General features: G+C 34.7%; 1 protein-coding gene across 4 annotated transcripts in view; it reads right to left on the bottom strand.

Moving 5' to 3' along the window:
- Positions 1 to 2,782: 2,782 nt before the first annotated feature.
- The window catches only part of LOC125055367 (P protein-like), a 40,105-nt gene continuing 29,359 nt past the window's right edge, over positions 2,783 to 13,528 (bottom strand). For all 4 annotated transcript variants that reach the window (XM_047657800.1, XM_047657802.1, XM_047657801.1 and 1 more), the window contains exons 8-17: positions 11,735 to 11,938; positions 9,972 to 10,087; positions 9,127 to 9,265; positions 8,305 to 8,440; positions 7,584 to 7,786; positions 6,726 to 6,819; positions 5,691 to 5,833; positions 4,753 to 4,863; positions 3,571 to 3,718; positions 2,783 to 3,261 (exon numbers count right to left, since the gene is read on the bottom strand). In XM_047657800.1, coding sequence (XP_047513756.1) covers positions 3,083 to 3,261; positions 3,571 to 3,718; positions 4,753 to 4,863; positions 5,691 to 5,833; positions 6,726 to 6,819; positions 7,584 to 7,786; positions 8,305 to 8,440; positions 9,127 to 9,265; positions 9,972 to 10,087; positions 11,735 to 11,938 — 1,473 coding nt within the window. In that variant the 3' untranslated portion in view covers positions 2,783 to 3,082. The remainder of the gene's footprint in view (positions 3,262 to 3,570; positions 3,719 to 4,752; positions 4,864 to 5,690; positions 5,834 to 6,725; positions 6,820 to 7,583; positions 7,787 to 8,304; positions 8,441 to 9,126; positions 9,266 to 9,971; positions 10,088 to 11,734; positions 11,939 to 13,528) is intronic.

Below are 13,528 nucleotides of genomic sequence, written 5' to 3'. Positions count from 1 at the left end.
TTCCTCATTTACGTATTGAATCAAAAGTTTTATAATTATACAAAGACAGTTTTCCTTTTTCTTAATTCCGATACAATTTCGACATATGGGAGTTTTACTTAGCGTGAAGTCTCGACTCTGAGGGTAAGATTTAGAAACGAGGCATAGCGGGAACTCCATATGTCAAAATCCAATACATACATACATATTTGACGTTCGGAAGTCATACTTTGTGCTAAGATTAGTTTTTAAATCTTCCCCTTGACTAATCGAAGACTGAGTTGCTCATCTTAGAAATCAAATAATTTAACAATAGACATTATTAATGGACGAAGTGTATATGTTTATATGAATAAGGATTATTTATAAAATATAGCGAGGGAATGTCGATCTTATAATGTAAAAAAATGGCGTTTAAATAAATACTGAACATGTAATAATCTAAATCAATCACAATATAAATTAACCTAAATATTAGCACACTATTTAATTATATAAAGGCGTAGGCCTTCATTTTTAATAATAATAATTTTAAAAAAGTTTAAATTTTATCTAAATCTTGGAATAACTACCAATTTCGTTCCGAAACCGCCGACAGGTAATCGGACACAGCGCGTTCATTGTTTAGATCCTCTTGTCAAGTTATACTGTTAGGCTTCGAATTAAACGCAGCTTTAATAATAATCTCAAAAAAAATACTTGAGTGCTAATTAAATGAAGGTAGTTTTTTTATAGAACAGAGGGCAAACGGGCAGGATACCTGATGTTACGTGATACCGCCCATGGACACTATCAATGCCAGAGGGCTTGCGAATGCGTTGCATAGTGGTGGTGCACAGAAACTGCCTAAAAACGCTCAGCCCTGCGATTCTGTAACTCACTTTTCGAACTCACACAGCGGTTTTTGCTTCGGCGGTCGCTCTCAAATCAGTCGTGAAGCAGTCATTTTATGATTTAGCATTCTGATAAACAATAAACTACAAGCTACCACCTTTTCAGAACGACCGCCGATGCGAAAACCGCTGTGTGAGTTCGAAAAGTGAGTTACAGAATCCCAGGGCAGTTGTGGAACGACGTCCAAGTGGAATTTCGTACGTCGACGTCTCCATGGCAAATGCGGAAGAATACGCAGATAGACCCCACATCTCTACGCAACGCCAAAAATGAAAGCGCGTTTCATTCGCTTTGACAAATCACAAGCAAAACGCGGTATTGTTGTGTTTTGTCTGACATTCTTACTTTTAATAACCAAATATCCTAATCTATCACAGTCGTTTAAGGTACAATTGAAACTGTATTGTTCTATAAAAATACTGTATTTTAAACCAATTTTATCTTATCTGTATAAAAAATCGTGTTTATTTGCTAACCTATGATCGATGAGAAAAGAAAATCATGAATATGTCGTGGGAATTATTGGCTGCTTTATACGTTTTGGCCATAAAGCAAAGAAATAAATTAGCTGAGAAAAATTAAGGCTTGCGATCAAAATATGTCAATGATTGCATATGAATTCTACTATATGTTTGACAAATTATTTGATAGGGTGGACTAGTAGCTAGGAATTAATTAAAATGCAAAATAAATCTTGTTTTCTTGTATGAGAAAATATAAATTTTAAAATGAGCTCGAGTATCAGAAGCATAGAACCGTTGACAAAATCAAATAAAGATACCTGGTGCTTACAAGCACAGGCGATTCTCATAAGATACGATTTGTGGGAATACGCTAATGGTGAAAAAACGTTAACGGCAACTGCGACTGCGGAAGAAAAGAGTGCGTTCTTAAAGGTAGACTTAAAGGCAAGGTCAGAGCTATTTTTACTTATATCTCCACCAGAACTAAAACAAATTAAAGGGTGTAATACAACCAAGGAGGTATGGGACAAACTAAAGTTTTATATATTTTCTCATACAAGGAAACACAGTATTTTCAAGTATTATTTGTATTTTAATTAATTGCTATAGCCACTAGTCCCTATCATTATTAATCGCTTCAAATAATCCTCGTCAATTATTTCTATGAAAAACAAAACGTATGTATTGACGCACGCTTTGTATGTGTATAAATTTTTGTTTGCAATTATAAACCTGTATAACATACTCTATTTAAAAATATTTGATTTATAAATCGGGAAATTGGCCCAATTTGAAGAAGAAAGTGCTGTTTCATCAAGGCAATGCACGGTCACAAATCAATGAAAACGATGGCACAATTACATGAATTGGGCATCGAATTGCTTCCACATCCACCGTATTCTCCAGATTTGGAAACCCGGGGTCTTTTTCCTGTTCTCAGACCTCTATAGAATGCTTGCATAACAGAAATTTTGCGCTGATGAAGAGATAATCGCCGAAACTGAAGCCTGTTTTGAGGCTAAAGACAAATCATACTATAAAAATTGTATGATTATATATATCTTCTTAATATATAAAATTCTCGTGTCGCGGTGTTTGTGGTTAAACACCTCCGAAACGGCTCGACCGATTCTCATGAAATTTTGTGTGCATATTGGGTATGTCTGAGAATCGGACAACATCTATTTTTCATCCCCCTAAATGTTAAGGGTAGTCCACCCCTAAATTATTCTTTTTTATTTTTAAATATTTTTTTCTGTTTTTATTTTTTTATGATGCAACATTAAAAAATACATACAACCCCTAACTTTCACCCCTCTACAATCAACCCCTATTTTTATTATAAATGATAAACATGGCAAAGCGACGTTTGCCGGATCAGCTAGTATATATATAATCGTTGTATTGAAGGCGGATTGAATAATGAAAAAAAAATATTAAAAAAATCTATGTTATACTACGAACTTTTAAGCCCGTACACTTGTACCTAGTTTTCCATTGATGAAGTCATGAGACATAACACATTTCAGCATTTCCACAGCCTATTCCTTTCTCTCTAAAATATTTTATTGTCACAGGAGATAACATCAAAGGATATTTGAGCTAAACGTTTGATGGTCTATGGTCGTTAATTTGAAATTATTAAAGAAAAGAAAATACACTTCACCAGATTTGAACCATTTATAACAAAAAAAAATCAAAACGCACTTAAATCAATAAAGTGTATTTTCTTTAATATTTCCTAATTAATGCCAAGTAAAAACGCAATGACACAAAAGTAAATACGCTGTAGCCACGACAAGATGGCCGATCATAACCGGAAATCCGATCTTGAAGAATTGTACGAATGAAATTTTGTAGCCGTGTTGCTCGGCCACTCCTGCGCATACTACATTCGCGCTTGCGCCGATAAGGGTCCCGTTTCCTGAAATTATACAACACTTTAAAATTTTAAATATCTATCACTTTGTTTCAACCTAAATAAAAATGTAATTCCCTCTTCACCAGTTTACATAATATAGTATGTACAGGACTCCACTGTATATATATACTGGAGTAAAACTTAAAACAGAAGCCAAAATATCGTGTCTTGATTGTAATTAGTCAACCACATCCCGAACCAATGACAAACGACTCGTTTTTCATTTCCAATAAACAAACGAAACGTTATTTCTTTTTTAGATCTTATGTATTCGTCAAGGTCAATCCTTCTCAAAAATCTCGTCAAACTTACCACCCAGACAGGCGCCAAATGACAACGCCCAGATGAGAGGCTGTATGGGCAGATTCAGCGTCGGATTGGATCCTAAAGCAGTCACAACTCGTACCATCATCGTTGTCAGTGGTATGTTATCAACAAACGCTGATGAGACACCTGATACCTGGAATAAGGAGAATATCATAGGAGAATCAGGCAGATAGATATATTTAACAATATTCCTACTTAAGAGAGACAACGGAATTCAGTAAACGTGATTTAAATAATCTTTTTGTGTCAAATATTATAAGTATTTAATATTATAAGTTAAATATTATAATATTATAAGTCTTTTTATTTTTATTTTTTATTTTATTATTTATTATTATAAGTATTATGACGTAATACAAGCTAGCCCTCTTACGAAATTCAGTTTTCAATATCTTACCTACCCCAAATAGGGTCCTTGCTGATGATGAGCAAGTTTTGAAATAAAAAGTAGAATTTATTTATAATAAATAGATTAAGATAGAAAATAGTGTAAAGCAAAAAACTAAAAGGCTTTTATATTACATATAATTTGATAATATAGTGCCAATTTAATACAAAATTATCAATTGATATATATATACTTATTAGGTTTCATTCGAATTTTCGAATATACCCGCTGTATCTATAATTATTGGAAGTGTAATTTTTTTTATTTTTAAAAAATTTATATTCACCATATTTGTCATGTATATTAGAATAGATAGCTTGTAACATATACTGTAGAAAATGCATTATATATATTTTTTTATAATAGGGGGGCAAACAAGCTTGCGGGACGACCAAAAAGGGCAGTCTTTGCAACCCATAGACACACATTTTATATGATGACTGGCTGACCTGGCAAACGTCGTTTTGCCATGTAGGCCATGTATATCATTTATAATAAAAATAGGGGTTGATCGTATTTTTAATGCTGTATCATAAAAAAAAAAATTATCTAAAAATTAAAGAAAAATAATTTAGGGGTGGACTACGCTTTACATTTAGGGGGATGAAAAATAGATGTTGTCCGATTCTCAGACATAACCAATATGCACACAATTGTTTTATGAGAATCGGTCAAGCCGTTTCGGAGTAGTTTAACTACAAACACCGCGACACGAGAATTTTATATAATATTAGATTACATTTTATATGATGTGGTGTAATTAAATAAATAAGTCTTACCCATAGGAGTAAAATCAGTGCAACGGCCAGTCGTGATCCCTCATCAACTTTCAGAATAAGAGCTTCTGTCAAACCTCCGATAAATTCTATTAGCCCCAGCTTTGACAATGCCTGGAAAAAGATATAGTATTGAAAGACTAAAAAAAAATTGTTTATCTACCATTACAAATTACCTAAAGCGGCACCTATTTACATTTATATAACATACCCATTATCCAGCAAACGTTGTTTTGCCTTGTCTATTATTTCTAGGAAACAGTATTTTAGTATATTAAAAATGACTATCTAAAAATAGGAGTTGATCGTAAAGGGGGGAAAATTAGGGGTTGTATGTATTTTTGTATACTTTATCATAAAAAAATAAAACAAAAAAAATTCTAAACAATAAAATATTTGAAAGATAGATAGTACCTAGCCGATTCTCAGACTTACTAAATATGCATTAAAAAATCATAAGAATCGGTCGAGCCGATTCGGAGGAGTATGGGAACGAACATTGTGAACGAATTTTAAATATTAGATAGAGATTGAAATACTAAAAATTTTTTTTATCTACCATTACAGATTACTCAAATGCGGCACCTATTTACATTTATATAACATACAAGACAATACATACACAGAAAACTGTTCAGATTAAAATATTTACAAAAAGACTAAATATTTCTTCCAGTATGACATGAATGTTAGGAAGTAATGAATTTTACAGCGGTAAGTTCTGTATGTACATGTGGTTTCAGGTTTGATCTCTGGGGAAAGGAATTATCTAGGCAGCAACATGACGCCAGCCGCGTCTCTCTATTTTTTCCATTAGAACCTTGTTAGTCTTTCCTATAAATCTAAACTTTTAATTAATGACAACTGCCTCTGATTATCGATACCACTTTTAAGCTAAAATAAAACTTGCTGTGAAATATGCTGAATCTCCACAATCATACCTCCATAAGCACAAACAGAGCAGCAAAGAACAGAAGCGTGGACCATTCAACTCTATGCAGTATCGGCTCCAGGTCCTCTCGATCTGCCAGCGTGAGAAGCAATATAGCACCGAGGAGTGCTGTCCAGCCTAGGGACACTCTGTCTGTAAAATACATAAATCTAAATTTAGTTACTCCAGAAGGCTGATTATACATTTTCGCATAAGGAAGAGAAATTAACTAGACAAAGTCCTGTAAAATTCCCGGTCATGTAATGGTAACCATATACTACCTGACCCGTAATCGTGCTTTGTTTCACGTTCCTCACATCAACTATGCAAAAAACTCAGTTGTGTGTCGCACAGCCCTGCGATTCTGTAACTCACTTTTCGAACTCATTTTATGATTTGGCATTCTGAAAAGGTGGGGCTTGTAGTTTATTGTTTATCAGAATGCCAAATCATAAAATGACTGCTTCACGACTGATTTGAGAGCGACCGCCGATGTGAAAATCGCTGTGTGAGTTCGAAAAGTGAGTTACAGAATCGCAAGGCTGCTCGGACATACAGCAACAACATACAACAAGCCTCGAAGCGTAATATGCTTATGGTATTAATAATGCCCATAGCAGTAAATGACCTGCATGAGCACACTCCCACCATCACACAGTCGAGTTAGGTTTTAGTTAAATGTATTCAATAATTTTTATAGACTTTTTCCTTTCGTAAATCATAATGTGTATCCCATCCTTGGCTTTATCTTTAGTATTGGGTTTTTGTTTTAATTTAGCTGTAGGATTACGAAATAAATAAAAAGTAAAAAATAGTAATATCTTTATTTATATATTTTTTGCCTGCGTTTGGGTTGCGCCCTGGATGGTTAACATTCACAAATGATCCCGGCAGATGGCGCTGCAGACGGTACTTTCATACTTTGTTTAATATCCTAATTGCTTGAAATATAATGCAGGACAACGATTGTCGGGATCGCTAGTAACTATGTAGAAACAGGAAGTATTCCACTCTCACTTCTTATTACAAGTTAATATAGACTTACTTAATTCTGGTATGGAGTGCAGGAAGAAGACAACAACGACGAAAGTGATAGCAAACGTTGCCTTCAGGAGGAGTGGCTTGTCACGAATTTTGTACTGAAAAACAAAACGAATACCACTGAATAAGCTACATTAATGATTAATTATCTCTCTCTAATCTCCTAAGATAGCAGTGTTGGGTTAGGCTTCAGCGTGTGACTCTCATCCATGAAGTCTTAGGTTCGATCCCCGGTAGCAATGGACTTTCTTTCTATGCGCGCATTTAACTCTCGCTCGAATGGTGAAGGAAAACATCGTGAGGAAACCGGCTTGCCTTAGACCCAAAGAGTTGACGGCATGTGTCAAGCACAGGAGGCTGATCACCTACTAGATTGACAAGTGATCATGAAACATACCGAAATCTGAGGCCCAGACCTAAAAGTGCCACTGATTTTTAATCACCTAAGATGTCAGATTTTAAATGTATCAGTGCTATTTGGCTGTATATACCGAGAGACACTGCTGTGTTACGCCATGGCTATCAAACTATTAAATCACCATCCCATCTGAATGTATATGTGTACTTTCTTTCCAAATAAACGATTTATTATTACTACTATTACTTTAAAAATGTGCAAAATGTATATTTTATTAAAATTTTCGTAATGTTCTTGTCCTGAACGAATTAGTTAAGGTATAACTGAAGTTACTTAAAAGGATTTCTTACGAATTATGAAGTTATTTGGTTTGGCACGAAAGGCAGCTTGAAAATTTTAAGAAAAATACGCAAACGTTTGACCACCAATTTAATTGATAATTTATGTACTACTTGCTGAATTTTCGCATTCTCTATATATTTTGCAAGAGATATTCTTAATTACCTTATCCTTAAGCTGTGTCAGGGTTGTATGGAAGGTATCCTTAGGACAGACTCTCTTACTGCTCTCTTTTATCATCACCTCCAGTTGAGCGTTCAGCTTCCGCATCTTTCTTTCAAGTCTTTCTCTGACAACGTGCGTGTCTTTGCTTAGGTGAGGAAGAGATTCTATCGCCCTTCGCCATATAGATATTTGGTGGCGTAAATCTGAAAATTATAAATTTATTTTCCTTATTTTCTATTCTTACAGCAAATACTAATGCAATAGATAACTTATTAATACAAATTGATCACAACATAATATCACATAAACCCTTTTGCAAAAAAACGAGCACCTAAAGAAATTTACGTTCTAATTGTCTGAAGTCCTATACTTATAACCTAAAATACAATTAATACGTTTTTAGATTTGTTACTTTACTTAATTAAAAAAGTAAAAAACTCTTTTCTGTATTGCCGCCCTTGGACACATTGCCAGAGGGCTTGCAAGTCTGTTGCGGGCCCTTTAGGAACTGGTACGTTCTTTTTTTGAAGGACCCTAAGTCAGAAATACTTCAAGTGCAAGCCTAGCCAGCTGGTTCCACAGTGGTGGTGTGCGGCAAAAAATAATTACAACACGGTATTTGCCTATGTAATATTTTGAACTTGTTTTATTTATCTCCAAGTGTTTTACTTGCAAATAAAAATGATGCTTTACAAACTAAAGAAAATCCTGAATCACCCACCTTGAATGTCCCTTGGAACATTTAGTCTGAGTTTGCTCGTGTCCCTGTAGATGAAGCGGAGCTGAAAGTACGTTTGTATGCAGACCAATAAAATACCCAGGGTCATATGCATCGTGAAGTTCGTGAAGTTGATACCCTGCAAAAAGTTAAAGTATTCAATAATGGCTTCTAGGCAAATCTTTCTTCGTGATGAAAAATAAAAGGTTAATTTGGTCATACATGCCATCATCTCAAACAAAATGAATTGCATCTCACTTCTAGAAATGTTGCCCTACCATGTTGATGCTTACAAGACTCGAAGTCGTGCATTGTTTCATGTTCGTCAAATCAACACCAACTATCGCGCAGCCCGAACATACAATGACCAATATTTTAGACTCGACTTGTTTAAGCTATCGCGGCATCTGGTTAAAATGAGTATAACTATTATCCATAGCGCAAAATTACCTGCATCATGAGCATACCCCAACTTAACCTACCTAAAATTCTTATGACCCTCATGTAATTGTTAACTTAAGAAATTTAAATGATATGTTTTAGGAAGAAATCATCATTCACCAATCATCAGTCTATTTTCAAATCATTTTCAAATATAATGAAAAACTGGAATGTTTGGAAAAAAAAATCGATATTAATTTAGTAAGATTTGCGCTTGGTGCTGCACAGAGATTTTATATTGGGTTCCAATTTGGTTATCTTCAGTCTCAAATCTCCACGTCGTGTTATTTCCAACTGATTGTTCCCCTTAACAATCAAATTGGCCCCTTTGGGGCGTGGGCCCCACGCTGGGAAACACTGTTTTATGATGAATTTAACACTTACTGCCAGCACTACTGCCCGATTCGAAGCTATAATAACATTCGGCGGGTCTCCTACTGGAGTGGCTGTGCCTCCAATGTTACTGAAGAGCACCATCGACATCAATATTGGAACAGGATCCATATCCATCACCTCACAGAGTCTGAAAGCAGATTAAAATTCCTTTAAAGTTTTGGCAGAGATAGGAGGTTTATTAAATGTTGTAACAAACGCTTCGGCTGAATATCTTTCAGGCCGCTAGTCAAACGGCGCTGTTTAGTTAAAAGGCTAGGCTGTTAATTGAACGGCTTATTAAGGCTGCGACATATATACCGTAACATAGAACATTTGAACTATATCGCTTTTGTGAGTTCCCTGTGCGATGTAACGCCTTTTCGTAAAGGGCCTGATAAATATATTAAAACAATATTGTGAATTTGGGGTTTTTTTGATAACTGACTTTTGTGTTTTAATTTTAAATAATGGATATTAAACATAAAGAATAATCGAGTCTTTATCAGTCTGGCATTTAATTATTACTAGCTGTGAACCAATGAATTCCTTTTTGTATACATTTTATTAATAATTAACTAATAAGGTGAAGTAAATTATCGTATTTATCTCATCTTCTATGGTATCGTATATTTAGTCAAAGTCAAAATCATTTATTTATAGGTATATGTATTACAATGTACACTTATGAACGTCACCAAAGACATACATATTAAATGCTTCTAATTTTACATTTACTGCCAGAGAAGCTGGAAGAGAAGAGTTGGCAATAAACTCTCCGCCACTCTTTTTTTATATAAATTATCGACACATAAATGTACAATGTAGCGCCCCTGGATATCATGAGATTATCATACCTGATAGTGACAGGTGTCATGAGCAACACAGTGGTGACGTTATCTAGAAATGTTGACAGAAGAGCTGTGATGGCGCATAGCACCGTGATAAGTGGCCATAGCTTGCCTTTGGTTACCTGAAACATATCATCACTTTAAACAAGGTTAAATCGAAGACAAAAAAAGAAAGATAAATAAAGAGATGGGAAGATGAGCGAAGAGCAGCTGGCCCTATGTGGCTACGTCAAGCTAGAACCAGAGAAGAGTGGAAGCTGTTAGAGGTTTATGTCCAAGTTGTATAACAGAAATCAACCGGCTTGCCGATTAATTATGAGTGTTTATTTTTTATTTTTAGTGTTAATTTATTAGTACTTCACATTTTTATGTACTAGTATAAGTAATTACAGCAATAAAGGCTTTTATTATTATTATTATTATTATTCAATCGTAATTCGATTGGGGGGTCATCCTTTCAGGGAACGATTAAGGTAGGCAAGTTCCTGGCAGTTGAACAGTAGGTATCATAGTTGTTTTGCGGCGTTTCCTATAAAAACTTGACAGATTTTACGACAAAATCTTGCCACGTTAAGTGGCATTTTATAAATTCCCGTTTTATAATTAAAATACGCTAAAAATAAAAAAAATATATTACTTTTTGCGAGTTGTGTAAGAATTCTTAAAAATTGTGGCAAATTTGGCTTTATTCAGACCAGAGTTAAAAGCTTTAAAGTTTGTTAATAAGAGCTGGGAAGCAGGTATTTTGCTCATCGATATGCATTGTTATAATGAATAAACAGATTATTATAAAAAAAAACTCACTAGGTCAACCAACGCCTTTTAAAGCTTAAATTGTGGCTAAACTAACATTTACCTTTAAACGCCTATGCCTATCAAGAGATTCCTTCGCGTTTGTGAAAATTAAAATGGCATAATTAAAATCACCCGTCACTGGACTGACATCCCTATCTATTAATTAAATAACAATTAACATTAGAGTTATCTTACTGTTCATAAACTTATCTATAAGTAAATAAGTCTCCCACGCTTATATGCCTCGTTAAGTATATGGTTAGATTGGTATTTCGTAAAAACAAAATATGAAAAGCGAGTATAAATTAATTCATGTCTCTATATAGGAAATATTTTTTTTTAAATCGTCGGAGTTACGCCCCGAGAGTATATCCAGACGCTCTCTTTGACTGTTACTTGGCATTCATTCGTTTCATATCAATTAACATTTCATTATTTCGCTTATATTCTATTGCTGTACGCGAGTGGTAAAACTAAAATCAAAAAGTATCTCTATTATTTAAAGCACCCCGATGACCAGTATAAGATACGGTTTCTGAACCGTACACATCCCATCATCCCATTTGTCCCTCATTTCAGAAGAACTCGTTTTGGCCAAATTTCCCTGATATCCAGATTGAGCACTCTGATGAACGAGCTAGGTCTGGATATCCATAGTTGCTCCTCTCACACTTTGAAATCAATTTTCCTTTAGTTTTAAGGCCGATTTACATTATCTTATAGTGTTTAGGAGACTGCTTTAGGATAGTACTTTAGTTAAAACATATAAACGCTACTTGCTTTAGTAAACGCTACGCTAAAGAACTTGCCTTTCAAGTTGTACTAAATCACTCTCCTAAACACTAAGATAATGTAAATCGGCCTTTACAGTTTATGAATATATTATGTATTTATTTTCTTTTCGTGTTTCTTATGTTTGCATAAAAGAGCTTGTCACGTTTTAGTTTTGTACATAAATAAATATTTTGTCATACCTCAAATGTATAAACAGCCAAGAAGTCAAACATCCCAGTTTCCGCCATTATCGCAACCAGAATCATCATGCTGAAGAGTAGCAGCAGGGTCTCCACATCCAGCCACGAGATCAGTTCTGGCAGACTCGGTCTTTCCCCAAGTATGGATATCACCCCAAGCGCAGCTGTGGCTATGATGACAGCTGCCATCGTTCGGTTGATAACCTAAAAAAATAAAATTCACTAAGTCGTACCGAGAAGAAATATATCTAATATATAAAATTCTCGTGTTCGTTCCCATCCTACTCCTTCGAAACAGCTCGACCGATTCTTATAAATTGTTTTATGCATATTCAGATAGTCTGAGAATCGGCTACTATCTTTCTTTCAAACCCCTAAGTGATAAGGGGTGTCCACCCAAAAAAAATATTTTGTTTATTTTTTTGAAATTTTATTTTTTATGATACAGCATAAAAAAAATACATACAACCCTTAATTTTCATCTACCCTTTTCGATCAACCCCTATTTTTTATTTTTTTAATACTTCTCACTTTAACTCTGAGGTTTATATAGAGAAAAATCACAGAAAAACCTAAAAGTTTTAATTCCGGAAAACCAAACAGTCTCCGGGGTAGCATTGAAAAGATAGGCGAATCACATTAAGGAGAAACGAAGTTCGCGGGGGCAGCCAGTTATAAATATATTTTGAACATGTGATGAGTCTGCTGTCTCTCGAAACGCTTTTTGTTTTGCCGGGAATAGAACCCAGAAATTTGGCTATGCGACATGTTTTAGCTTAGTGCAAGGATGTTTCATTTGAAAGATTGGATTAGGATGTCATTTCAAATTAGGCTTACTAATCAATATTTCAAATACGAAAGCGGCTACTCAACTTCATCATCGATCAACCTTTTTTTTGTTGGGGAATCCATTTACAGACCGGGAAAAAGGGTGTTTCTTTAAGGTAAGGTGCAATGGACCCCCTAAATCCCAACAGCCCCATCTTTTCGCTATACACAGGCCCCGTGCCCCCGTCAAGAACCTAACTTTAAACTCGTGTATGTCTGATGGGATTTTAATGTTTATTTTTAAATTACCAAGTCACCTAATTAGTCGTACTGTTTGTATATTTAGTGTTATACCAATCAAATGAATCGTAAAATGATTATCTCCTATGCCAAATCAACATTGAAATTTAATACAATATATTAAAGTTTATAATTGCGTATAAAATGTATGTAAACATAATTTTATTGCACTATTCACATGTAATTATTATCTCATTTCCTCGTTTAAGATAACTGAACTTTGATATTACTTTAATTAGGTTTTATACACAAACTGTTATCTCAAACTAAAAATTTCTATGAAGTCACGTAAGCCCGAAGTGCCGGAACTCTGGAACTCCAATAGCGGTTCTGACTTTTTTAACAGATTAGACATCGTTCAAGTATTACGTCACGTAATTTTTTGAGATTATTGGAAACCCCCCCCCCATGTAACGCGCCGTAACGTTTTTCTGTACCCAATAGTAAAACGTTACCGGGAGTATTACTATTGGGTACAGAAAAACGTTTCGTGACCTCGCGGTGACTCTATCCCCGCCCCGCATCGTAACGTTTTACAAAAGGAAACCCCCCCAAATTCGTTAAATAATAGTTGAACGCTCCCTAAATCACGAACTCTTTATACATTAAATCACTACTATACAATCGATACTACAATTATTGTAATTTAACACTTCATAGTAAATATTACAACAATTATATTTATAAAAAGGATTGTATGCAATTTGTGTATAGTTCTCTCAATGT

Source organism: Pieris napi, chromosome 13, assembly GCF_905475465.1.
Source record: "Pieris napi chromosome 13, ilPieNapi1.2, whole genome shotgun sequence".
NCBI classification, from domain to species: Eukaryota; Metazoa; Arthropoda; class Insecta; order Lepidoptera; family Pieridae; genus Pieris; species Pieris napi.
The sequence above is the reverse complement of the archived record's forward strand: the minus strand, read 5'-3'. Positions and strand labels throughout refer to the sequence as shown.